The sequence below is a fragment of the Pteropus medius genome, unplaced genomic scaffold, assembly GCF_902729225.1.
Source record: "Pteropus medius unplaced genomic scaffold, Ma_sr-lr_union100, whole genome shotgun sequence".
NCBI classification, from domain to species: domain Eukaryota; kingdom Metazoa; phylum Chordata; class Mammalia; order Chiroptera; family Pteropodidae; genus Pteropus; species Pteropus medius.
In genome coordinates, this window is record NW_024349519.1 from 1302546 (window position 1) to 1328699 (window position 26154).

Here is a 26154-nt window from a genome sequence, read left to right on the forward strand (position 1 = left end):
GGTGTACGATTAATAACCATTTGTTTAATAAATAAATGCATTGATTATGATGATGATGGCAACGAAACCTCAGACGAACTGACCATAAATTTTAACAATTTCCTCAAGAACAAGAATTGCAGTTCCAAAGTTAGATCCTGGAAGACTGTGGAAACCTGACAATAAAAGATCTGGAGCTGAAGGCTGGGGGAAGCGGAGGGAATATGTTAGAACTTTGACCTTTCTTTTCCTATTCGAGGATCCCAGAGACCTTGCAAAAGGGAGGCCTAGAATCTTTTCACCAGAAATTCCAGCCCATCTGCATGGGTATTTTCCAACTACGATTCTTCTCAGCCACGTCTGCTAGGTTGCAAATGCGCAAACACCTCTAGGACCCCGGTTTCCTTTCTGTTTCTTTATGAATGAACAGGTTCTAATCTGCGCATGCGTTGCTCCTGGGTCTCCGGCTCCACGTGAGGCCCACCCTTCCCTCCTGCTGGTAGCCCCGCCCTAATCCTTTCTAATAGCCCAATGGCGAGCGGCCTGGGGGGCGGAGCCCGAATCCGCGCGGCACTGTAGTTCCCTCCTCGCGCCGCTCCCTGGCTTTAGTCTCGCTGTGTTGTGGTCACGTGGCCAGCTCCGGGCGCGGCGCTTGTTTTGGTTTCTCCTGCTTGCCTCTGGCAGCTTCGGGTGAGCGACTTTTCTGTGCCGGTTGCTGCGCCTGTCTACACTCTGACCTCCTTTTAGGGCTCTCTCAGCCTGAGTTCTGCAAGCCCTTCGGGGCCGGCTCCTGCCATGCCGCTAGTCCGCTATAGGAAGGTGGTCATCCTCGGATACCGCTCTGTAGGTGAGTCTCCGCCCTGGGGAGAGCATTGACGCACCGCGGCTTTGTGGCCAGAGGAGGCGCGCTGCCGCGGGAACGGGAATGATGGCATCGTTAGAATGGGGATGTAGAGCGAGGGTTGAAAGGATGGAGGAGGAAAGGCTGGAGTGGTGGTAGTGTGTGGAGGGCTGCAGGAAGCGGGAGCGTGTAAGGGTTGATGTGGACTTGGCTTCAGGAACACCAGAGTGATTCACAGCGTTACTCTGGGAGGGGGAGGGGAAGGTCGGCGTTTGAAGATGGGGCGCGGTCTCTGTGGGGCAAGTAGCAGGTGTCCGATGGGTGCGGGGCAGACTTGATCCTAGGGAATCTCGGATCTTCCTAGGGATGGGGTAGGGAAAGGCGGCGGGAAAGGCTTCCTGCGGCGCTTCTGAATGCATCCGGTGGCCGAGGTGCAGAGACCCAGAGCAAAAAGAAGGTAGGGTAGGCCTACTAAGGGAAAACATTGCATGGGGGTACTCACAGGCTAGGGTGCTAATTTGGGGTCTCCTTTAGTCCTGGGCCACAGCCCAAAAAGACAGAGGATGTGAATATGGATAGCTGATTTGGATACAACCACCACTGCTTCCCACAGGGAAGACATCTTTGGCACATCAGTTTGTGGAGGGCAAGTTCTTGGAACGCTATGATCCTACAGTGGAGAATAGTGAGTGGACTTCTCCCTAGGGGTGGGACAGGGAGGGCTTGGGTGCCCCACTAGACTCCATAATCTGGGATTTTCCTGATGTCAAGTGGATGATTTAATTTGACGATTTAATTAGACATTAAATCTAATCTCTTCTCTAACAATCCTGTTCTATGAGTGGAGCTAGAGGTGTGGATTTTGCAAGGTATTGAGTCCAAGATGTAGACAATAAGAACCTTAACATTGTCTCTCTAGTTTCCTGGAGAGCTCCCTGGATCTGGTCCATCTATGTCACCCATAGGGTTAAGAATATATGGGGACATACATTGCTAGCTCTACAAGGCACCTCACAGTCAAGTTTTCTTTTCTTTTCAGCTTACAGCAAGATAGTGACTCTTGGCAAAGATGAGTTTCACCTACACCTGGTGGACACAGCAGGGCAGGTACTAGTTTGGGGTAGGGTATTTAAATGTGACGACAGTTCAGTTCTGGGAGATGAAGCCTGATAGCTTCTGTGGCTTATCTGTAAAGCAATATTAAAAGAAAAGCATTTTAGCATCTAGTAGAGTACAGCACTCATTGGAGCTACTCTATAAATGTTGAATAGAAGTAACTGGAGTAGGGAGTGTCCCAGGGAGGGTTCTCAAGATACAGCCCACCAACCTTTGCTATCTGAGTGTTGTGGATCTAGGTATTGATCCACAATACCTGATGTTTCTATTTCTTGTCAGGATGAGTACAGCATTCTGCCTTATTCATTCATCATTGGGGTCCATGGTTATGTTCTTGTGTATTCTGTCACATCTCTGCATAGGTAAGTGACCAAGGTTGTGAGTGGGGGACTTTCGAGGATCTGAGAGCTGTCCCAGAATAAGGTTATAGCTCTGTTTCTTGTGTTTCAAGCTTCCAAGTCATTGAGAGTCTGTACCAAAAGCTACATGAAGGCCATGGGAAAACTCGGTAAGTGGGCCTGGGAGATAGAGACATAGTGTGGACTCGAGGGCATGGGAGAGAGCAGAGGAGGAATATTAGTCTAAATTAGGGAAGAAACTGGGACATAGATCCTGTCTGATGTGAGTTGTCCAGCCCTGATGTGGTGGAGGCTGGGGTCCTGTAGTAACTGTTGTTTCCTCACAGGCTGATGTGAGTTGTTCCAGCCCTGATGTGGTGGAGGCTGGGGTCCTGTAGTAACTGTTGTTTCCTCACAGGCTGCCAGTGGTGCTGGTGGGGAACAAGGCAGATCTCTCTCCAAACAGGTATGGAAATCTCTGCAGCTCAAGGTGAAGGAAAGTGACCTGGGCTAGGAATCAGTCAGACTCTAGTACTGGCTCTGCCACTGACTTGACAAGTCATTTCACCTCTTTTCATTTCTAACTTGAAGGTTAGAAAGACAAGATAACCCTTCTACTGCAAAACCTATCATTTCATATTTCAAGCCTCAGTGCTGGGCTTGTTTTACTATGTTTTCTCTTTCTGAACCTTGGAATTGGGATAGAACAAGTCTAGAGTCTATAAAGATTTTGCAGAGAACATGAGATGTTGCTGTCTTCCATCTTCCATCTTCATGTGGCAAATTTGTTTCCAGGGAGGTCCAGGCAATTGAAGGGAAGAAGCTAGCAGAATCTTGGGGTGCCACATTTATGGAGTCATCTGCTCGAGAGAATCAGGTAATGGGCTTGAGGATTAGGAAGATGATGGGGGTGGCAGTGTTTTTCTTATGGCTCTGTTTGGTGTTGGGGATGGTGGGAGAGTAGGGTATTCACCTCAGAGCTGGGTGGTGTTATTGGCAGTGAACTGACTTTTTTTTGCCCTGAATCTCTATCTCTTGCAGTTGACTCAAGGCATCTTCACCAAAGTCATTCAGGAGATTGCCCGTGTAGAGAATTCCTATGGGCAGGAGCGCCGCTGCCATCTCATGTGAGCCTTCAGGCATGGGGTAGCTGCCTTGATTCTGCTCCTGGCACTTGCCAGGCTCCAGTGGGGGCAAGTCCTCAGGACTTCACGGGTATGGTTGCCAGCTGTGTTCCTGGACCTCTCGGGACACAATATGGTACCCTCATGTTTGCACACTTTCCCCAGGCTCCAATGGCCTGGTTGTCAATGTTTACAAAGGGGCAAGGATGTCTCATCGGCACTAGCCTCAGCCCTCTGTTTTTGCTAAATGAACTCTTATAACCTGCAGGGTTGTGATATGAGTCCTGGGCATTGTTTATTCAGGACCCAGTCTGCTATGTAGGTTTTGGGTGTTGGCTGGGTGAAGGGAGTTGGGGACTCAAGTGGAGCTGGCTCCCTGGAGTGAGAATGTATATATGCAAATAAACTGAGAAATCTTTTTGTCATTGACTTCTCTGTATATGGGGAGCTCAGGGCTGATATTTCCTTTTCCAAGGAGTGATGAGAATGGTCTTTGGTGGGCTAATTTATTTTTTCCTATCTCGTTCCTATTCCTTAGTCCTTACTTATTCAGGACCATTACCCTAAGACTTACTACTTGCCTTTCCCAACTCTTTTCTACTGGATTCTCCCTATACAGGTACCTGTTGGCTGCCACTCCCATCCAAGTTTGTAGCCTCTCACCAGCCCCTTAACTACAGAAACACCACCCTCTAGTGGCCAGCTGCGACTTGCTGACCTAGCTTCTTTCCTGGGCATTGGCATTTGCGGGAAGTCAGAGGGTAGGATTTGAAGAAGAGGAAGGAAGCCTCTCATTCATAATGATATAAGAATTGAGGAATGTAGAGGCAAGGACTAAACTGTTTTGAAGATTTTGTCTTTCTAAGAGAGTTGAGTAAAGAAATAATCCCTCTGCTATATATCAATCCCCTTGTATACCCATCTCCAATGCCTTTCATTAAAATGGATTTTCCTTGTTCTTTTCATACTTTTGGTGACCTTTTCTTACTTTTTACACCTTTGGAGTTGTGCTCCTTTTTAGGTGGTAAGGCTATTGCTTCTTATTGACCCACCTCAATAGGAAGAGTGATATTTCATTTAGGAAAGTTTGGTCCTATATACCTCTAGTTTCTGTGTCTCCTCACCCCTGCCCCTACTTCCCACCAGCCCTAGGACCTACTTGGCCAAACACCTCCAAGGATTTACCTAATGGTATCCTTCACAAGGAGGGCATAGACATCTGCCAACTGGGGGAAACTAAGGTATTCTTGTCAATGCACTTAGCTGGGGAGGATGGACAAAATCTAGGTATGATTTTTAGCTGTGACCTTGTTAGTGTCTGGTTCCAGGATAGTTGGACTTACAGTTGGGGATGACTATCATGCTGGTTTTCAAAAGTCCTGCCAACTGCTTTTGCATCTCTTATCCAGAATCTAAAAAGAAATAAGGGCTACTGGAAGCAGCTGACTCCAAAAAGCAATCTCAGTGGTTTAGGAGTCTCTTTAGGGTTGTTACCACCCTCTCTCCTTACATTAAAATTAGGTCCTTTTGCACATCTGACCTGGAATACTCATTATAGGTACCTGCTCCCCTGCTGCCATTTCCGTGAAGTCTGGGAATAGACTTACAAATGTCTGAGGTTTTCTAGAAGTGTATGGAGCAATCTCAAGGTCTGATAGCAGTACAGTGGTGAATGGCTGCATTGTAATAGTTACACTTTGCTGTCTAAACTTGAGCAGTCACTTAACCTCTTTGAGCTTCAGATTCTCTTATGAAGTATAGTTCAACTTTCACAGGGATGAGGTGAGAGTTAAACTGAGGTAATATATGAAATACTTAGCATAGTTCCTCATACATAACAAACCCTTAAGAAATGGTGGTGGTTGTGTTACTGGAGGTCTTTCTGGTGAAAGTTTACCTCCTTGCCTTTGGGTGCAGAAAGTAGGGAGGGGCCATCCATTTTCCAACTTCTATCTCTTGGTTTACTTATTCCATTATAGCTGGGACAGGTATGGGGTCACCGCTGGAATTTTTTGCTGAAATTGACCTCAGTGGTCAGTTCAGGGAACATGATGTCAGTATGTGTCTAGCACAGGACACACCTAGTCCTGATCCCTCATGACTCTGGCTAGTAGGGATTCGGTCTCCTTTACTGTTCAATATGGAAGCCACAAGTCACATATGGCTGTTTGTTTAATTTAGTATTAAAACTGAATAAAAAGTTCCTTAGTTGCACCACCTATATTTCAAAGTGCTCAATAGTTACATGTGGCTAAGTGATATTAGACAGTGTAGCTACAGTGCATATTAGATAGTGTAGCTATAGTGCATATTAGATAGTGTAGCTATCCGTCATTGTAGAAAGTTCTATTGGACAGTACAGTAAACCTTTTCCCACAAAATTGGCCCTGCACCTGATTTGCCTGCCTCTTTCTCCATATCTTCATTTAAAATATATATATATGTGTATATATATATATATATATACACACACACATATATATGTATATAAACCTAGGAAAAACATGGCCATTGGTTGAATCATGGCTCTCTCCTCACTAGATGTTCGTTGGACAATTTTAGTCTCAATCTTGTCATCTGTAATATGGACATAATTCCACATAATTCATAACGAGGGTGAGGTATAACTGAGAATATATAAAGTAGCTAACATATAGTTAATTTGTCTCCTCCTGACCATCTCAGGTACAGCTAAAGCAAAAAAGGCATTCCGCTCCTCATCCAGACTTATGGGATGTGGGGGGTGAGGGAGCGTGCCTGCAAGCAGTGTTTGGGATCTTGTCTAGACTAACAACTAACAGTACTCCGGCCAGGTAGCAGCAAGTCTCTGAGGTAAAGCCCGTGTTTACCAAAAAAAAAGAGACACAGGCCCTGAAGATCCGGAGAGACACACTGCGGGTAGGAGCACCCGGGAAAGGAAGGGAAACTACATTTATGTTTTGATGGACAGTGGGGGAGTGAATGGCCGCAGTGGGGGTACACTGGCAGTCTTTTTCCCTCACAAGGGGGTTTGAGAGTCAAGAAACAACTCGTTCCGTTTTCCTTTGGGCCCCCGAACGTGCTAAGAACCCACCCTTTGCAGCGCCAGGCGAGGTGCCTCACTTTCTCCATTTGCGGACTCCAGTTCCCAGGATGCAGAGCAGCGGCCAATCTCTTGGCTCTTCTTCCATCCCCCTCCCGGGAAAGGCTGCCCCTAGCCATGGCAAGGGAGCAGTTGCAGTTTCAGGGACTGATAACTCCAAGAGAATGAAATCACAAAGTGACCGGAGTCCTAGTTTCCCCAGCAAGGAGGTTAGGGAGGTAGTTAGAGCGCCGGGACGAAGTGGATGGGGTCTTCATTCCCACGTGTCTGCCCAGCGGCCGGTCCGGCACCCGCGGGGTTAACGCGTGGCGGAGGGATCCCGCAGCGTGTGCGTAGAACTGCAAAGTCACAGCCTTTCCTCCGAGAGGGCTGTATCCCTCCGCCGCTCCGCTCCAACACAAAATAGGGCCGCGTCTTCGCCTTTCTCCTCTTCTCGAGTGGGGTTCCCCAGGCATAAGGCTCCCCCCGGATCTCGCACCGGAGGCTTCCTGAATCTCCACGACCGCTGCCGAGATCTTGGGCCAGGAAATAGCCCCTTCGCAGGAACCACCCTACCGGCCGAACAGGAGGCGGAGGGGGGGAGGCGGAGCGGCGCCGCGCTGCACTACTTTCCTCTCCGGTTGCAAATGGCTGCCTCGTTCCCCACTTTCCGCTCAGTTTCCTGACCCCCCGGCGCCGGGAGCCGGGGTTGGGCCATGCACCTCTAGGCCCCCCGAGATTACAGCCAGCCGGGGGTCGAGGGGGTGCCGCCGATCAGAGCCGGCCAGGCCGGGGGCGGGGCAGCTCCTGAGGCCAGAGGGGAAGGGAGGCGAGCGCAGGGCCTGGAGCGGCCGGAGGGGAGCGGGCAGAGGGCTCGCACCGCCCGCCCCTTCCTCTTCCTCGCCCACCTACCCTCCTCCCTTCCCCGGGGGGAGCAGAAGGTGGGGGTCTCGAAGCCGCCGAGGGCGAGCGCTCGGGGTCGAGGAGCCCGACGCTGGGTGTGTGTCAGGTTCAGTCCCGCGGCCCTACCGGCTCTGCGTCTCCGTAGCTCGCGCGGCCCCGGGGCGCCGGCCCGGGCTGGGAGAGGGGCTCGGCACTCCTGCGAGGGTCTCACGTTCCATCCGGGCCCGGCGCGGGGCGGCGCGGCATTCCTTCCGGGCTGCTAGGGAGGCGCTTGGACGTTCCATCTGGAGAGCCTCGACGTTCCGCCCGAGCCCCGCGCGGGCGGCCGGGGCGCTGGCCCAGCCCTGGGACTGAGAGGCCGCCAGACGACGCGGATGCGGAGCCTGCTCGCCCAAGATCAAAGCCACCGGCGCTCTCTTTGTGTCCGTTCGGGATTCGCGGCCCTGGGGCTGTCCATGGAAACCTAAACTGCTGGAACCCGAAGCAGAGAACCCCTCCGTGGCTTCTTGCTCTTTTTTGGAGAGGAGGGTGGCCACTCCGACCTGGATTTACCGTTCTTGGTCCCCCTAAGCCCCCCCGTGCGGGGGGCGGCTGTGATCGCTCTGGCGGTTGGAGGTCGGGGAGCGGCCCGGGCTCTGGCCATGTTCTCGGATGAGGATTTCTGGATCGCCCTGTGAAGAGGTGAGTGAAGTCCGCCCCGCCAAGGCCCAGAAAGGGTTGGACTGGGGGCATAGCCAGATGGACTCTTCTTGGCCGGAGCTGGCCTTTAGGTTGAAGAAAGGGGTGCCAGGGCTGAGGAGGGTTTCTTTGGCAGGGTCTGTCAAGGGAACCTGAGCCAGTAGCTGGGGCAGAACTGAGGCCTGGTGTCTTGGGGTGTGCCTCTTTAAAGACTGGGGGGTTCAGGGAACCACGGGAGTTTGGGAACCTGGCCAGATCGCCTCTCTGCCTGTTTATTTTTGTGTTGGGGGAGCTCCACTAAACTAGGACCCAGGCCCTGATGCCAGCACCAATTCCAGTCAGCTGCCGCTCCCTCAGGGTTCCTTGTGGGCCTTGGGAACAGAACAACTTTGGGGGATGGGATTAGGGTGCCACTGCCAGGTCAGACTTACTGGCAGGTTGGACTTTAAGGTTGTTTTTGCCTATCCAGGCATCCAGAGCAGTCTCTGGGAGACTCAAGGAACCCTAGATCCTTCACCAGGCCTTTTTTCAGTGTGGAAAGGGGAGAGTGTGTAGAATCTGACTAGTGTAATGAAGCGGGTAGCTGGGGCAAGAAGGAGGTGGGGCTGAGGACAACTCTGGCCTTGCTGTTCAACTTTAAACTACCCCTGCCTGGCAAAGTGACCCCAGAGAGTCCTAGTGCTGTTTTAGCCTGCTTTGCCTCCCCTCCTCTCAGGATGGACATAATCTCTAGGGGATTATAGAGGAGGCCGTTGAGATTTGCTCTCTGCGAATGTGGGCTGCAAAAAATGGCTTTTGTCTCCCGCTTTCTCTGTGCCCGTTGTGGAGAGCTGGTTGCCCATAAGTCCTAGGCCAATCCTGCAGGCCCCTCCCTGACCTCTCTAACCCTTTTTGATCAGGGAATGTTAACTGGCCCACTGATCCAGTCCCATCCGTACAGAATAAGGTAGCCTGTACCTCTTTGGAGGAGAAATGACCCGATCAGAGCTGTTTCTGCAGAAGCCAGTGTTTCCAGCCCTGGCAGGAGGTGTTGGGGAGAAGGGGTGTGCATGTGAGTGCATGAAGGGTGCAGCATGAGCCTCATGCCTCTGGGCCCTGGACTGGGACAGCCCTTCTCACAGCTGTCATGCTGCCCAGCAGGGATTTGGCTGGTGAGTTTTGTTCCCTCACTCCACCCTCTGCAACATACATACATAGGCTAGATCTCTTTGAACCTGGTTTTGGAAAGGAGAAAATAAGGGTTTTGCCCTTGAAAAGCTTTCTGGGTGGTAACCCAGAGGTTAGAGGTTGCACAGGGTTGGTAAAGTGAGGCTAGCTGTCACTCATGCTATCTCTGCCTCTGCATCCTATGTAGGGCCCCTCCTGTTGTCTGTCCCCAGAGAACTTCCTTAGGAGGGACCTCTCCTTCTTAGCTGTGGCTGACCCCCAGGATGATCCAGGAACAATCCAGGAGGGTCTACAATGCCAGTGTTGCCATTTGGATTCTTCCTGGAGGGCTGACCCAAAATGGGGGTGGGAAGAGGTGTGGTTTGATTCTCAGGCTGGGAACCAGGAAGTCCTGAGCCCTACAGAAGAGCTGTTCACTCAAGGGCCTGCTTCAGCCTTTCACCTCTCCAAGCCTCCATTTCCCCTTTGGCTGGGAAAATGGAGTTAAAGCTATTGGTCTGGGATGGAGGAAGGGAGAGTGGGTTGAGATGACTCCCTGCCTTCTTCTTTGCTGTTTTGGCCCTCTTAGGCCTGAGACTAAGGGGAGCCAGCACTCCCTAGATCTGTGCTTCTCTGAGATCTCTAGTCTCCCAGAGGAAGCCTGGCCAGGCAGTAGTCCAATTTAGAACTAGGGAAAAAACCGTTGGTGTATATGTGTGTGTGGTTTCTGGCTGTGAATGATGGGCCAGGGGAACCTGTGGTCTTTATTTGTTTAGATGTGTTCAGGGGCCTAACAACTAGGACTCAGCATTGGGATGCAGGTGCTAGACTGCAGGGTTAGAGAAATGGGGCTCAGGCTTCTTGGAGGTGCCCCTAAATTCTTTTTGGTACAGCTTAGAGGACACTCTGCTCTTCACTTCTTGATCTTATGTTCCATGGCTCCGTGAGTGAGGTTCTGGCTTTGGAGGATGTTGGTACTCTTTCTCCCAAGGCTGGACGAAGGTGGTTTCTGTACCTCTCTGAGCAGTGCCAGCCTTACCAGCTTGAGAGGGCTGCGCTCAGAGGAAGGCAGGAGAATTTGTCTCTCTGGCCTTGTGTGAGGCAGTCCTCCCACCCACTGTATTATCACTGTTGCTTTTTATTTCTTGCTGTTTGTGACTCTTTTGGCCTCAGCTTTGAGAGCAGAGCAGGTGGAGGATCTTGGGGGACATATAGTAAGATACACACATTTAGGAAACTTTGAAGCCTTCTGGATGTGGTCAAGCCTTGAATGACAATAGGAAGAGAGGCCTGGTTTCCCATAGATGGCTTCTAAGGGCCCCTTGAAGTTCCAGAGCAGCTTTTCTGTGGGCTGTCCAAATGACCACCTTGCTTTCCTTTCAAGTGTGGTTATACGGTAGGTTTTGGAGAGATGATCTGGGAATGGAGGTAACAGGTATCAGGTGATATTTCACTTTCCCCATCTAGTGGATTCTGATATTGTGAGGTGTTGGAGAGAAGTAAAATAAAATTTCCTTTCTTGTGACACGTCACAAGAAAGAGGCTCATTATCAATCTCTGGAGTGTGAGCTCAGGGAAGGACTAATATTGTGGTTCTTAGGTAATAGATTTATTGATCTTGGGTACCTTCGAGGGTTCCCCCTGTCTCATCTGCCCCAGTCATTCAACCCCAAGTGGCTGACAAGGTTATTTGGTTTGGGAAGACAGATTTGTCCTTACTCAGGTTGGTATGGTCCCTTTGGTTAAACAAAAGGAGTAGAAAAGGTGAGAGATAAACTTCTCAGATTTTTATTTAGAGTTGTTATAGGGAACCCCGCTCTTCTCTGGGAACACTGTATTTACTTTCTTTGCTTAAACCTCTACCCTTCCCACTAAGAGCTTCTGGCACCTATCCCTTTTTTCCTTCTGTAGGATATCTTTCCTTTTCCTCATCTCTGTAATTCTTCTTATTTGTTTTTTAGACTATGCTTAGTTCTCTCTGAGGTTTAGGAAAATATGCCCAAAGGTATGGGTCTTAACTTTCTTAGATAAAAATTTAGTGTATTTCATTTGGCTCTGGTATAAGCAGGCATATTTTAGAAGAGGAAGAGGGGACCGTTATCCCCCCCACCCCCTTGCGTGTGGAAACCCTGCTTAACGGAAGAGGAAGGAAGCTACTCTACTGGAGGAAGGAAGCTACTCTGCTCGGCTGTGTCCTGCCCGGTTTAGAACTCCTCCAAGAGGCAGTATGCTTCCTGAGACTACAACTCCCAGCATGCCTAGCTTCACTAGGCATGCTACACATGCTCAGTAACTCTTAAGGCCCACTTCTGTTAACTACTAGGGATATCTAAGTAGGAAGGGCAGTTGGCGTTGCTAAGGGCAACTACCTGATGACTTGAGGCTGGGTGAGGTCCTAAGTTCAGTCATTGCAGGGGCCAGGGAGTGGTCCTGAACTGGATTTGGATGGGCAGTGGGTGGAAATTGGGGGGTTTCTTCTGTTGTATTTGGGATGTCCTGGTTGGAACCAGTGGAGGTTGGGGAGATCCATCCATAGCTGGGCTTTAGTTCCAGTAGTGTGTTCTACATCCTGCAAGACCCTAGACTTCATCTCTGAGAGAGGGATTTTGGCTGCACTCAGACTTCTTGGGTTATGATTACCTATGGGTCAGTACTGACAGACTTCTAGAATGATAGCTGACTTGAGACCTGAGAAAAAAGGCAAGGATGAGGCCCATCAGAAGCCCAGAACTTAGATGTGAGGCAAAAGGTGGTACTAGATGCAAACTGGTTGTGCTTCTACTTGGATGCTGTTGCCCTGGGAACTCTTAAGCAGGAGGTGGGAAGTGGGAAAGGGGAGTGGATCCTCTGAGAATCCAGAGTGGGAGAAGAGGGTATGTGTTTATCTAGAGAGGAAGTAAGCAGTGGAATAGGGTTAGGGAGGACTTTCCTTATCATTAGTACAGGAGTTTGTAGGTATGACTTTGCTCTGATTTCTGTAGGGTCATTAGCTGCCTTCCTCCTAGGATTCTGGAGAAAGTGTGTAGTGGAGAGACTTACTAGATATATAGACATCTCATTGGCTTTGACAGGTCTCCCCGAGAGGGCCGTGCCCAGTCGGAGAGAGGGATGGACAGCCAGAAGCCGCCTGGTGAGGATAAAGATTCGGAACCGGCAGGTGAGTAGGGCAAATTCTGGGTTTGCTGGCAGCTTTCTGTTCTTCCCAGGCAACCTTAGATTTGTGGTTCTGGCACAAGGACAGGAGCTAAGTCTGTCTGATAGACAGGTAATTGAAAGACTTTGTCAAAATACCATCACTGTGATCCACCAAGGTTTTGGATAATCTCATGGGTCTGATGAGTGGACTAGTATTAAATAGTACATAGTGGCTGATGCATATTTCTTTGTTCACTCAGCTGATGGACCTGCAGCCTCTGAGGAGTCAGGTGCCACTGAAACAGACCTTCCCAACCCACATGTGGCGGAGGTCTCTGTGCACAGTTCTGGGGGTCCCAGACTTCAAGAGCCTCCCCAGGACTGCAGGTAACTAGTTTGGGAAAATGAGGATATAAAGGCAAATGATTTGAGAATCTGAGGCCTTCAAGGAAGACTGTTTAAGAAAATAAGTGTTTGGGAAGCGTAGATGTATTAAATCACGGGGTGGTCAGAGGCCTGGTGTGGTGCTGATGCTTTTGTGTCCACAGTGGGGGTCCAGTGCGGCGCTGTGCTCTCTGTAACTGCGGAGAGCCTAGTCTGCATGGGCAGCGGGAGCTACGGCGCTTTGAGTTGCCATTTGACTGGCCCCGGTGTCCAGCGGTGTCCCCTGGGGGGAACCCAGGGCCCAGTGAGGCAACGCTGCCCAATGAGGACCTATCACAGATTGGTTTCCCTGAGGGCCTGACACCTGCCCACCTAGGAGAACCTGGAGGTAAGTGAGGGGAGATGGGGTAACTGACCTGGGCAGGAAAGTCAGTAGGGGCTGGGCAGTCCTGAGCCAGTGATCACCTTTTTGTTAATTTTTCCTTTTCTGTTGTTCCTCTTTCCACCTATACAGGGTCCTGCTGGGCTCACCATTGGTGTGCCGTGTGGTCGGCTGGCGTATGGGGGCAGGAGGGCCCAAAACTATGTGGTGTGGACAAGGCCATCTTCTCAGGGATCTCACAGGTAGGGCTGGAGCCAGGGCATTAATTGCATAGACAAAGGGCTGGTGGGCTTCTGAGAGTCAGGATAGAATGTGAAGGGTAGCAGGCATATTGGGGTAAAGCTAGCCCAACCTGTTGCTCTGGAGTGAGCTGATTGGCACTAAGGCTTTGTCTCCATCCTGGCAGCGCTGTTCCCACTGCACCAGGCTCGGTGCCTCCATCCCTTGCCGCTCACCTGGATGTCCACGGCTTTACCACTTCCCCTGTGCAACTGCCAGCGGTTCCTTCTTATCCATGAAAACACTGCAGCTGCTATGCCCGGAGCACAGTGAGGGTGCCGCACATCTGGGTGAGAAGTCCTGCCCTTTGGACATCAGACAAATGAGAGACCAAGTGTGCCTGGGGTATTTGTACTCTGCAGAGCACTCATTGATACCTATAATTTTACACTGTCACTTTGTCCCACTAAAATAGGTGTGAACTTTGAGAGTGCAAGGGCTTTGCTTATCTTGTTTACCATGGTGTCTGCAATGCCTAGAACAGTGCCTGGCATATATTAGGCAGACACTTAGTAACTGTTATTTGTTCATTCTGGTCCATGGAACGCCTGTTATGTAGATAGCACCGTATTGAATCTTATATGGAATTTTCTGTACCTTCTCGCTGCAGAGGAGGTTCGTTGTGCAGTATGTGAGGGGCCGGGGGAATTGTGTGACCTGTTCTTCTGTACCAGCTGTGGGCATCACTATCACGGGGCCTGCCTGGACACTGCTCTGACTGCCCGAAAGCGTGCTGGCTGGCAGTGCCCTGAATGCAAAGTGTGCCAAGCGTGCAGGTAAGAATGGAAGGGCAGAAGGGAAGCCTTTGACAAAGCACGGGTTAGGGTTGAAAATGAGGGTAGGGAGGACCCTGTTGTGTGCCCTGTGTCCCTGCAGGAAACCTGGGAATGACTCTAAGATGTTGGTCTGTGAGACATGTGACAAAGGATACCATACCTTCTGCCTAAAACCACCTATGGAGGAACTGCCTCCTCACTCTTGGAAGTGCAAGGTGAGTGTCCTTGATCCTCCCTTACTCTCCCTAATTCTGCCTCCTGCAACATCTGGAGTTTCTCTCTTGTGATGAGTCCTGTGTTCCGTTCGAGTCTCTGCTGTCTGACCAATACCTGTTTTGTTTGTTCCCTTCTCTTAGGCGTGCAGGGTATGCCGGGCCTGTGGGGCAGGCTCAGCAGAGCTGAATCCCAACTCTGAGTGGTTTGAGAACTACTCACTCTGTCACCGCTGTCACAAAGCCCAGGGAGGACAACCTATCAGTTCTCTTGCTGAGCAGCATCCTGCTGTCTGTAGCAGGTAAATGATGTGGACTGGAAGAGGTAGGGTTGCGGGATCGAAAATATCGAGATTGGCAGGGGTCATGTTAAAGCAAGCTGATTTTGAGAGGAGAGCCCTAAGGTGGGTGGTACAATCCTTATCATTCATGCCTCGCCTCAGTGCGAGGAGTTGGTAACTGATGAGAGCCACGTTGCCTGCTCCCCTGTACCCTCTGCAGATTCTCACCCCCAGAGCCTGGCGATCCCCCAACTGATGAGCCCGATGCTCTGTACGTTGCATGCCAAGAGCAGCCAAAGGGCGGGCATGTGACCTCTATGCAACCCAAGGAACCGGGGCCCCTGCAATGTGAAGCCAAACCACTAGGTGAGTAGGGTTTGAGGGACCCTAAAAGTAATCCCCTTCTATTCTGTGGCTAGGGACAGTTTCTGTTTTGCCTCAGACCCTGCATTTTCTGTGGAGTGGAGTTGAGCTGGGTAGGAGCATAGTGTGTTATGTCTACAGGGAGAGCAGGGGCCCAACTTGAGCCCCAGTTGGAGGCCCCCCTAAATGAGGAGATGCCACTGCTGCCCCCACCTGAGGAGTCGCCCCTATCCCCACCACCTGAAGAATCACCCACATCCCCGCCGCCTGAGGCATCGCGTCTGTCCCCACCATGAGAATCACCCCCTCTCTCCACCTGAGGAGTCTCCTTATCTCCCCACCTGAACCATCACCTTTTCTCCACTGGAGGAATCACCTTTCTCTCCACCAGAGGAGTCTCCCCATCTCACCCACTTGGAGACACCCCTATCCCCACCACCTGAAGGCATCCCTGTCCCCACCATTTGAGGAGTTCTCTGTCTCCCCGCCTAGAGAATTGCTCACTTCCCCACCACCTGGAAGCATCTGCTTATCTCCGCCAGCCTGAGAGTCACCTATGTCCCTCCACCTGAAGAGTCACCTATGTCTCCACCACCTGAGGCATCTGCTCTATTCCCACCATTTGAATCACCCTGTCCCCCCCCACCAGAAGAGTCTCCCCTTTCCCACCACCTGGGCATCACGCTGAGCCTCCAACCCCTCCAGGACTCTCCATGTCCTCACCTCACTGGAAGATTCATGTCCTGTCCCCACCACCTGAGTACCACGCCTCCCCCTGCCTGAGGTGTCAATTTACTGCTTCGTCTCACTCACTCTGGACTGTCCCCCCCTACCCTAGGTCTCCTGTCACCACCTGGGGTCTCCCACATCCCCACCACCTGAGGCTTCACGCCTATCCCCACCACCTGAGGACTCGCCCACATCCCCACCACCTGAAGACTCACCTGCTTCCCCACCACCGGAGGACTTGCTTATGTCCCCACCGCTGGAGGAGTCACCCCTGTCGCCACTGCCCGAGGAGCCAAGACTCTGCCCCCGGCCTGAGGAGCTGCGCCTGTCCCCTCAGCCTGAGGAGCTACACCTATCTCCCACACCGAGGAACCATGCTCGTTGTCCCTGCACCTGAGGAGCTGCTTCTGTCCCCCCCAGGGGCTCACCTGTCCCCCCCCCAGCCTGAGGGAGCACGTTTGTCCCCCTGCACCTGAGGAGCGCACCTGTCCCCTCTGCCTGAGATCCACATCTGTCCCCACATGGCTGAGGAGTCGCAGCCATCTCCCGTGCCTGAGGAGCTGTGCCTGTCCCCCCGGCCTGACGAGCCGCGCCTGTCCCCCATGCTTGAGGAACCACACTTGTCCCCACGGCCTGAGGAGTCGCACCTGTCGCCTCAGCCTGAAGAGCCACCTGAGGAGTCAGGCCTATGCCCTGCACCTGAGGAATTGCCCTTGTTCCTCCCACCTGGGGAGCCACCTTTATCCCCCTTGCTTGGAGAGCCGGCCCTGTCTGAGCCTGGGGAACCACCTCTGTCCCCTCTGCCTGAGGAGCTGCCCTTGTCCCCACCCGGGGAGCCCTCCATGTCACCTCAGCTAATGCCACCAGGTAAGAGGATGTTAGTAACCCTTTGTTCTGGGACAGTCTTAATTCTTTATGGCACAGCTAATCTAAGAGCCTCCCTTTTTCTCTTTTCCTTCAGATCCTCTTCCTCCTCCACTCTCACCCATTGTCACAGCTGTGGCCCCACCGGCTCTGTCTCCTTTGGGGGAGTTAGAGTACCCCTTTGGTGCCAAAGGGGACAGTGATCCCGAGTCGCCATTGGCTGCTCCCATCCTAGAGACACCCATCAGCCCTCCACCAGAAGCTAACTGCACTGACCCTGAGCCTGTACCCCCTATGATCCTTCCCCCATCTCCAGGTTCCCCAATGGGGCCGGCTTCTCCTATCCTGATGGAGCCCCTTCCCCCTCGGTGTTCTCCACTCCTCCAGCATTCCCTGCCTCCCCAGAACTCCCCTTCTTCCCAGTGCTCTCCTCCTGCTCTGCCATTGTCCATTCCCTTTCCACTGAGTCCTGTGGAGAAGGCAGTGGTGGTCTCAGATGAGGCTGAGCCACCCGAGGTGGAAACTGAGAAAGTCCCTGAACCTGAGTGCCCAGCCTTGGAGCCCAGCGCTCCTGGTCCTCTCCCCTCTCCTATGGGAAACCTTTCTTGCCCTGCACCCAGCCCTGCCCCAGCCCTGGATGACTTCTCTGGCCTGGGGGAAGACACAGCTCCTCTGGATGGGACTGACACTCCTGGTTCCCAGCCAGAGGCTGGACAGACTCCTGGCAGTTTGGCTAGTGAACTTAAGGGTTCCCCTGTGCTCCTAGATCCCGAGGAGCTGGCCCCTGTGACCCCTATGGAGGTCTATGGCCCAGAATGCAAGCAGGCAGGACAGGGCTCACCCTGTGAAGAGCAAGAGGAGCCACGTGCACCAGTCGCCCCTACCCCACCTACTCTCATCAAATCCGACATCGTTAATGAGATCTCTAATCTGAGTCAGGGCGATGCCAGTGCCAGTTTCCCTGGCTCAGAGCCCCTGCTGGGCTCTCCCGACCCCGAGGGGGGCGGCTCCTTGTCTATGGAGTTGGGAGTATCTACAGATGTTAGTCCAGCCCGAGATGAAGGCTCCCTGCGGCTCTGTACTGACTCTCTGCCAGAGACTGATGACTCGCTGTTGTGTGATGCCGGGACAGCTGTCAGTGGAGGCAAAGCTGAGGGGGATAAGGGGAGGCGGCGCAGCTCCCCAGCTCGTTCTCGCATCAAACAGGTGAGGCGCTGTCCAGCATCATGCCACTGTCAGAGGTATACTCTTGTGTCACTGATATCTTCTACCTGGCTTAAAATCCTAGCCTCTTAGAGATCTTTCAGTCCACTCTCTTATTTTATTAAGAAGAATACTAATACGTATAGGAGGAAGTGACTTGCCCAGCTTCATGGTTACTCAGTAATATAATTGGGACTGGAAACTCGGGTCTTTCAAGCCAGTCTTTTTTATCATCATACCCCATTTGTCACTCTTTCTTCTTGGGAGTAGAGCTGTCTATCTGTTGCTGAGAGCTGGCTTTTCCCCTGTTCTGCCTGGGATTCCTGGGCTTTATTTGTTGTCATGTTCTGTCCATTTATCTCTTCTTATCCTCCAAGATTGTGGATCCAATACAATAGCCCTGGACTTGCCCCTGTAATCATCCCCTTCCCTCGCTCAGGGTCGCAGCAGTAGTTTCCCAGGAAGACGCCGGCCACGTGGAGGAGCACATGGAGGACGTGGGAGAGGACGGGCCCGGCTAAAATCAACCACTTCTTCCATTGAGACTCTGGTAGTAAGGAGAGGCCTCCCATCCCCCAAACATGCTTCAGCTGGCCCCTTCAAGATTAAACACCCTTTAATCCTGCCAGTCCCCTGCACGCTCGCCTGCCTGCCTGCTAGCCTAGGGCCTGTCCGGCTGTGTCTGTGCTCCTTCTATCCACTTTGGCCCCCAGGCTTCTCTGAAATCTCTGCTGTCAGGCTGAGGCCCAGTTTGGGAGCTGGGGTGTTCTTCTGCTTCTTAGTCCTGGCTCCTGGCCTTCATCTTAGCCAGGGGTTCCCCAGCACCAAAGAGGAATGCAGATTAGTCGGGGCAGATTTAGCTACCTCACTTTCCACAACTCTCTGCCTATAAGGTTGCTGATATCGATAGCTCTCCCAGCAAGGAGGAAGAAGACGACGATGATGACACCATGCAAAATACTGTGGTTCTCTTCTCCAACACGGACAAGTTTGTTCTAATGCAGGTACCATATGTGACTGGTGTAGTCCTATCCTTACCAGTGAGACCTGGAAGACTGACATTTGTTGTATGTGTTTTGGTAGAAGGACATGTAGAAAACCAAGGACCTGTTCTGGGGGTACCCAGCTAATTAGAAAACAGTGAATCAGAATCACGTTAATTTGTTTGTCCATCCATCAGATTTCTCTTGAATGTCTCCTGAGCTAGGGTTTACAGCAGTGAGAAAGGCAGAAATGATCTCTGCCTTGTGGAAGGTTATAGTCTAAGGAGCTTATGTGTATTTGCACCTGAACAATATCTAAGCTGGCAGAATATTGTCATATGTGTTACTCTCTCAGCCTGAGCAGTCTTTGTTCATCTTCTCTTCCTTTCACTTCTTATCTTTACCCACATTAGGCTGTTTCAAGTCAAATTGCCTGATCAGATGAGCAAAGCATATTAGGAAGGAACGGAGACCTGGCTTTTGGTTCTCTGACTCCCTAAAATTAGAGTTGTAGTCAGTTGCTGGGACTGACTGGGATGAAGAGACCTAGTTGGACATTGGGGTTTCTATATGTTTCCCCAGGACATGTGTGTGGTATGTGGCAGCTTTGGCCGGGGGGCAGAAGGCCATCTCCTTGCCTGTTCCCAGTGCTCACAGTGCTATCACCCTTACTGTGTCAACAGCAAGGTGAGTTCAGGGCCCAAGAGGCATGGGCTGGAGAATGGGATCACTTATTTCTTATCCTAGGCCTCTGTCCTGGCCACACTACTTCTTAAAGTGGCCATTGGTCACTCATTAGTCACCAGTGGTTATCAAACTCATCCTGTGGAAAAGTACTTTGGAAACGGTGGTGGTCTTTATAGTTTTTTGGTGGTATACCATGACTTGCTGGTATAATTCTATCATAGAAACTGTGAGGACTTTACTAGTAGAAAACATGACGGAATCTGGAGATAAAATGTAAAATCAAAATCATAAGCAAATGTCCGTAAAGAGAAAATAGTGTTTTTGACCCAAGCATGATCAGTTGTTTTGGGGTTTTTATTAATGTTAAATTAGAACTCGTTCACTGCTGACATTCACTGACTTGTAACAGTAACAGATATTAAATGTTTAAGCAGAATTGGGAGAAATACAACGTAATTCTACCCACAATCTTTTCAGGAACTTGCCTAGTGAAAGATTGCCATTCTACTCTCGTAATGAGGCAGTGGCCCAGTGAGGTTTTTCCTTAAACAGCAGAGATCCTTGGGAGCCTAAGTTTAGAGCCACTATTTTTGGGGTGAAGGTACTCTGCATAGCCTCCCTATTCTCAAATGGAGGTCCGGCCCTGGCACTGGGGTCCTCCAGGCCCACGCACGTAAGTCTCCCCTTTCCCTAAGAACTCTGTCCTCCCCTCTACATCACACCCTGAGGAATTGCCATCTTTTGCACCAGATCACCAAGGTGATGCTGCTAAAGGGCTGGCGTTGTGTGGAGTGCATCGTGTGTGAGGTGTGTGGTCAGGCCTCAGACCCCTCACGCCTGCTGCTCTGTGATGACTGTGATATTAGCTACCACACGTATTGCCTGGACCCCCCACTGCTCACCGTGCCCAAAGGCGGCTGGAAGTGCAAGTGGTAAGGAGACCCAGGATCTTCAGAGGGGCCTGGGCCTGAGATGTCAGAGTGGTTGTGATGTTGAATATATGACAGGGACTGGGTTTAGAAGACCAGGATGTTCGCTTGGTTCTCAGGCCACCTCGGGGTGCCTTGGGTAGGTTAGGTACTGAGGATATGTCATTCTGCCCCCACCAGGTGTGTGTCTTGTATGCAGTGTGGGGCTGCCTCCCCTGGCTTTCATTGTGAATGGCAGAATAGTTATACACACTGCGGGCCCTGCGCAAGCCTGGTGACCTGCCCTATCTGTCATGCCCCATACGTGGAAGAGGACCTACTAATCCAATGCCGCCACTGTGAACGGTGAGGGTGCCCCTTTCCCTTTGTATTGGCTCCCTCTTCTCTGTTCTCAGCTTCATATTTTCTGGGTTTATCTCCTCCTGTCTCCTTTCTCCCAGGTGGATGCATGCCAGCTGTGAGAGCCTCTTTACGGAGGATGATGTGGAGCAGGCAGCTGATGAGGGCTTTGACTGTGTCTCCTGCCAGCCTTACGTGGTAAAGCCTGCTGGTGAGTACCAGGTACTGGGGAAGGAGAGGAGGAGTCAGGGCTGGGGTGCCTTGCTTTGGGACAGGGCCTCCAAGCTGCCTTGGATTGTCTTCCTCTTCACAGCGCCTGTTGCACCTCCAGAGTTGGTACCTATGAAGGTGAAAGAGCCAGGTGAGTCACAGAAATTCCGAATGCCAAAGTCAGAGGAGAACTTAGACAGTGCCTAGTCTAGCTCTAAACCCCTAACTTCATCTCATTTTCAGAATAGGAAACTATTACCCATGAAGATTGAGTGGCCCGCCCAAGGTCACCCAGTAAGTAGGTGGTGACAAAGTTATGACTACAGCCAAGGCCTCTAGTTTCCCAGGCAGAGTTCTTTCTACTAGGCAACATGGCCTTGTACTGTCAGAATCTCATCTCCAGAGAGCACAGGATACCACTTCAGTGAAGGGGCTGGGGCCACCTCCTCCTCCATCATGATGTAGGCACTGCTCCTGGTATTTGAGGTACTGTGTGCTGGCATTCAGCAAGTAGGGACCCTTCTAGCCCCAGACAGCTACAGAATATATTTAGTTAACCTAGAGTTAATCATACGCAAAGTCAGGCTACTGCAGTAACAGTCTTTGAATTTCTCTGGATCACTGATGGAGAACTTGGACCTCAGCTAGCGCCCAGTGATGGCCTGTCTTCTTCACCTCTCAGACCCCAGGCTGGACTTTGTCTAGTGTGTCTTTTTCTCACTGCTTTTGTCCCACCTGATGACTTAGGCTGAAACTTGGAGTTCTGGTTTCCCTGGGGCCTCTGTCCAAGGTCACATGTTCTTCCCCTTCATGCAGAGCCCCAGTACTTTCGCTTCGAAGGTGTGTGGCTGACAGAAACTGGCATGGCCGTGCTGCGTAACTTGACCATGTCACCCCTGCATAAGCGGCGCCAGCGGCGAGGACGGCTTGGCCTCCCAGGCGAGGCTGGGCTGGAGGGTTCTGAGCCCTCAGATGCCCTTGGCCCTGATGACAAGAAGGATGGGGACCTGGACACTGATGAGCTGCTCAAGAGTGAAGGTCAGGCTGAGGAATCTCAAGGAATGCCAAAGTAGTGGGAGCACACCTGTGAGAATTGGATGTAGGGTGGGAGCAGCATTGCCACTCCTAGTCACCCTCAAGCCACTGGTTGGTTTTGTCCAAATGGCTGTGGCAAGGCATTTGGCTCTCTGTTCTTGGGTGGCAGGATAACAAGGTTAGAAGGGCCCATGCCTCTGCTTTGTCTCCATACACAGGTGGTGTGGAGCACATGGAGTGTGAAATTAAACTGGAGGGCCCCGTCAGCCCTGATGTGGAGCCTGGCAAAGAGGAAACCGAGGAGAGCAAAAAACGCAAACGCAAACCCTATCGGCCTGGTGAGGCCCTGGGATGGGGAGTTGGGTGGGGAGTTGAGGCTCACCAGGTTCCCCAGCGGCTTCTCAGCCTCAGCTCTGCCTCCTCACAGGCATTGGTGGTTTCATGGTGCGACAGCGGAAATCCCACACACGTGTGAAAAAGGGGCCTGCTGCACAGGCGGAGGTGTTGAGTGGGGATGGGCAGCCCGACGAGGGTGAGACGGGTGAGGGCTCCAGTGGGCCTGGGAGAAAGGGGGGGGTGGTCACAGGACTTATAGGGCACTGCCAGGGAGGCCCTGAAGGAGGGCTTACTCAAAGGTTCAAGAGGGTGGTGGGCCCAGTTTGTGTTGGGGGAGAGAACAGGTAGACAGCATCCTCAGCGTCCCCAGAGAAGCTGACACCTATTCTGTCCCCAGTGATGCCTGCCGACCTGCCTGCAGAGGGCTCTGTGGACCAGAGCTTAGCTGATGGGGACGAGAAGAAGAAGCAGCAGCAGCGGCGAGGGCGCAAGAAGAGCAAACTAGAGGACATGTTCCCTGCTTACCTGCAGGTGGGCCTTAGGCTTCAAGGGGTGAAGGGATTGTCTGTTCTGCAGGGATTGAAAAAACCTGTTTCTCCTTGCCTCCTCCCACAGGAAGCCTTCTTTGGGAAAGAGTTGCTGGACCTGAGCCGGAAGGCCCTTTTCGCAGTTGGGGTGGGCCGGCCAAGCTTTGCAATAGGAACCCCAAAAGCTAAGGGGGATGGAGGCTCAGACAGGAAGGAGCTCCCCAACTCACAGAAAGGTCAGTCATGTGGGGGTGAATTGGTCTGAAGGGACCCAGTTTTCCTCTGTGCTTAGGAGATGATAAGGGAATTTTGTGGGGAATAGGCTGGTCTCCAGGAGTTGAGTGTGGGCCAAGGACCCTGGTCTGTTGAGCTGGGGACCCATTCCGGGCATCAGATGTAAGGCATCTCTGATTGGAATGGCGACTATTCCTTGTAGGAGATGATGGTCCAGATGTTGCAGATGAAGAATCCCGTGGCCCTGAGGGCAAGGCTGATACACCAGGTGAGGGCTGCAGGGAAGACTGCATCCTAGCTTAGTTTTGCCTCTGTCAACCTATTCTACCCCTGAGCACCATCGGAGCTGGAGGCTGGAAACTGTTCCATGCCCTCTGTGGTTCAGGGTGACCAGTGTGGTACTTTCATACTGGCCTTGGCTGATGAGTTTCTCCTGGCTGTTACAGGACCTGAGGATGGAGGTGTAAAGGCATCCCCAGCGCCCAGTGACCCTGAGAAGCCAAGCACCCCGGGAGAAGGGATGCTTAGCTCTGACTTAGACAGGATCCCCACAGAAGGTGAGGCTGTGACTTGCACTCTTCATGTGTCAGGGTCCTCTATGGGAAAAAGAGAAAGTCCTGCCTATGGTACTTTCATCTGTATAGTTTCTCTGGTGGGGAGTCCTGGGCACCTCCCCTGGCCACGACCATTTGTAGACCTGTGGTGTCCCCTCAACTCCCTAGTCTGCCTCAGCAGCATCCTCCATCAATCCCCCACAGAACTGCCCAAGATGGAATCCAAGGACCTGCAGCAGCTCTTCAAGGATGTTCTGGGTTCTGAACGAGAGCAGCATCTGGGTTGTGGAACCCCTGGCCTAGATGGCAGCCGTACTCCACTTCAGAGGCCCTTTCTTCAAGGTGATATGGGTAGGAGTGGTTCAAAGACTCTATAAGCAGATATGGCCAAGCTTGTCCTCAGGATGGGCCACTTGCTCCCTTTCTCTGATCCTGTGCTACTTGTAGGTGGACTCCCTTTGGGCAGTCTCCCCTCCAGCAGCCCAATGGACTCCTACCCAGGCCTCTGCCAGTCCCCATTCCTGGATTCTAGGTTGGTATCTATGCTTAACCTTCTAGGGCCATCTCTGTTGTTCCTTCCCTCAAACTGGGTCAGTGCTGAGGGAGGGACCTTGGACTCCTGGGTATGGCTATAGCTATACTTCCCCATGCTCCTCTTCACCCCTTTGTTAGTGGCCCTCCTCTGGTTGGGGCAGAGCAGTGGCCTAGGGCCTCTGGGCAGTTTGTTTGGGGTTGGGTATGACATCCCTGCCCCCTGTGACTCTCTGCCCCTGCGCCCCAGGGAGCGCGGGGGCTTCTTTAGCCCGGAACCTGGTGAGCCAGACAGCCCCTGGACAGGCTCAGGGGGCACCACGCCCTCCACACCCACCACCCCCACCACAGAGGGTGAGGGCGACGGACTCTCCTATAACCAGCGGAGTCTTCAGCGCTGGGAGAAGGATGAGGAGTTGGGCCAACTCTCCACCATCTCGCCTGTGCTCTATGCCAACATTAACTTTCCCAATCTCAAGCAAGATTACCCAGGTACCTGTGGGACAAGGGTGAGGGGCATGACAACCTGATAACATGGCGGGTCCAGGGGTGCACCCGCCAGGTCTCCTAATGCAATCCCTCTATCTTCAGACTGGTCTAGCCGTTGCAAACAAATCATGAAGCTCTGGAGAAAAGTTCCAGCCACTGACAAAGCTCCCTACCTGGTGAGACAGAAGGAAACCTGGGTCAACATGGAAACAGCGGGTGGTGTTTGGGAAAATTCACCTTAGTTCTTTCCCTTCCTTGCTTCTAAAGCAACTGGGCCAGAAGGGATCAGCTTTTGGGTAGGGAGTGTGAGTGGCGTGAGGGATGGGGGCTGGGCATGAGACTAAGCTGTAGCCTAAAGCTATGTTTCTATCCCTCAGCAAAAGGCCAAAGATAATCGGGCGGCTCACCGCATCAACAAGGTGCAAAAGGTGAGTGGGGGCCAGGCTGGTCTGCGCCATTGAAGTCCTGTAGCTGGTGGCCTATCTCAGGGTGGGGGGACGTAGGGCCTGCCACAGCAGCCTAACTGCTCTGTGCCTGGTCTCCTCCCGTAGCAGGCTGAGAGCCAGATCAACAAGCAGACCAAGGTGGGCGACATGGCCCGTAAGACTGACCGACCGGCCCTACATCTCCGCATTCCCCCCCAGCCAGGGGCACTGGGCAGTCCGCCCCCCGCTGCTGCCCCCACCATTTTCATTGGCAGCCCCACTACCCCCGCCGGCTTGTCTACCTCTGCGGACGGGTTCCTGAAGCCGCCGGCGGGCACAGTGCCCGGCCCCGACTCGCCCGGTGAGCTCTTCCTCAAGCTCCCACCCCAGGTGCCCGCCCAAGTGCCTTCGCAGGATCCCTTTGGACTGGCCCCCGCCTATGCTCTGGAGTCCCGCTTTCCCACAGCACCACCAACCTATTCTCCCTATCCTAGCCCAACTGGGGCCCCTGCGCAGCCCCCGATGCTGGGTGCCTCATCTCGTTCTGGGACTAACCAGCCAGGGGAATTCCACACTACCCCACCTGGCACCCCGCGACACCAGCCCTCTACACCTGATCCCTTCCTCAAACCCCGCTGCCCTTCATTGGACAACCTGGCTGTGCCTGAGAGCCCAGGGGTAGGGGGTGGCAAGGCTTCCGAGCCCCTGCTGTCACCCCTGCCTTTTGGGGAGTCTCGGAAAGCCTTGGAGGTGAAGAAGGAAGAGCTTGGGGCATCCTCTCCTAGCTATGGGCCCCCAAATCTGGGCTTTGTTGACTCACCCTCCTCAGGCCCCCACCTGGGCAGCCTGGAGCTAAAGGCACCTGATGTCTTCAAAGCCCCCCTGACCCCTCGGGCATCTCAGGTAGAGCCCCAGAGCCCGGGCTTGGGCCTAAGGCCCCAGGACCCACCCCCTGCCCAGGCTTTGGCCCCTTCTCCCCCCTAGCCACTGGGATATCTTTAAGCCCACAATTCCTACCCTGACCCTATGCCCAGCCCCCATTGACCCCTCTGACACAGCCCCCCACCCCTGAGAGCTGCTG

The 26154-nt window shown here is 52.5% G+C and overlaps 2 protein-coding genes across 5 annotated transcripts in view; both read left to right on the forward strand.

Moving 5' to 3' along the window:
* The first annotated feature begins 541 nt into the window (after positions 1-541).
* On the forward strand, positions 542-4363 carry RHEBL1 (RHEB like 1). 4 transcript variants are annotated; one of them, XM_039882141.1, is made up of 9 exons: positions 542-826; positions 1434-1505; positions 1860-1927; positions 2216-2298; positions 2388-2444; positions 2693-2740; positions 3070-3151; positions 3316-3401; positions 4018-4363. In XM_039882141.1, exons 1-9 carry the CDS (start codon positions 775-777, stop codon positions 4070-4072), a joined length of 603 nt encoding a protein of 200 aa, XP_039738075.1. In that variant the 5' UTR covers positions 542-774; the 3' UTR covers positions 4073-4363. The 4 variants fall into 4 exon arrangements, 3 of the variants coding, with proteins under 3 accessions (XP_039738075.1, XP_039738077.1, XP_039738076.1); XR_005657159.1 differs by having other exon boundaries at positions 1185-1505; positions 3316-4363; XM_039882143.1 differs by lacking the exon at positions 1434-1505.
* A 2330-nt stretch (positions 4364-6693) lies between these two features.
* KMT2D (lysine methyltransferase 2D) overlaps positions 6694-26154 on the forward strand; it is a 45795-nt gene continuing 26334 nt past the window's right edge. The window contains 39 exon segments of the mRNA XM_039882148.1: positions 6694-8043; positions 12258-12343; positions 12582-12708; positions 12870-13093; positions 13220-13329; positions 13494-13656; positions 13977-14142; positions 14243-14357; positions 14499-14656; positions 14856-15001; positions 15140-15290; positions 15292-15450; positions 15452-15555; positions 15558-15852; positions 15854-16110; positions 16148-16594; positions 16689-17797; positions 18234-18347; positions 18688-18798; positions 19360-19464; positions 20215-20396; positions 20574-20738; positions 20834-20943; positions 21046-21093; positions 21759-21980; positions 22196-22315; positions 22405-22509; positions 22711-22844; positions 22929-23076; positions 23277-23342; positions 23521-23631; positions 23833-23970; positions 24076-24160; positions 24410-24651; positions 24751-24824; positions 25026-25076; positions 25200-26048; positions 26050-26091; positions 26093-26154. Coding sequence (XP_039738082.1) covers positions 12295-12343; positions 12582-12708; positions 12870-13093; positions 13220-13329; positions 13494-13656; positions 13977-14142; positions 14243-14357; positions 14499-14656; positions 14856-15001; positions 15140-15290; positions 15292-15450; positions 15452-15555; positions 15558-15852; positions 15854-16110; positions 16148-16594; positions 16689-17797; positions 18234-18347; positions 18688-18798; positions 19360-19464; positions 20215-20396; positions 20574-20738; positions 20834-20943; positions 21046-21093; positions 21759-21980; positions 22196-22315; positions 22405-22509; positions 22711-22844; positions 22929-23076; positions 23277-23342; positions 23521-23631; positions 23833-23970; positions 24076-24160; positions 24410-24651; positions 24751-24824; positions 25026-25076; positions 25200-26048; positions 26050-26091; positions 26093-26154 — 7064 coding nt within the window. The 5' untranslated portion in view covers positions 6694-8043; positions 12258-12294.

What these genes read in the sequence shown, in the direction of transcription:
- RHEBL1 (XM_039882141.1), top strand. Translation starts at nt 775, where the DNA reads ATGCCGCTAGTCCGCTATAGGAAGGTGGTCATCCTCGGATACCGCTCT. An exon ending in TGATCCTACAGTGGAGAATA is followed by an intron (nt 1,506 to 1,859) that starts GTGAGTGGACTT and finishes TTTTCTTTTCAG; the next exon opens with CTTACAGCAAGATAGTGACT. An exon ending in GAAGGCCATGGGAAAACTCG is followed by an intron (nt 2,445 to 2,692) that starts GTAAGTGGGCCT and finishes GTTTCCTCACAG; the next exon opens with GCTGCCAGTGGTGCTGGTGG.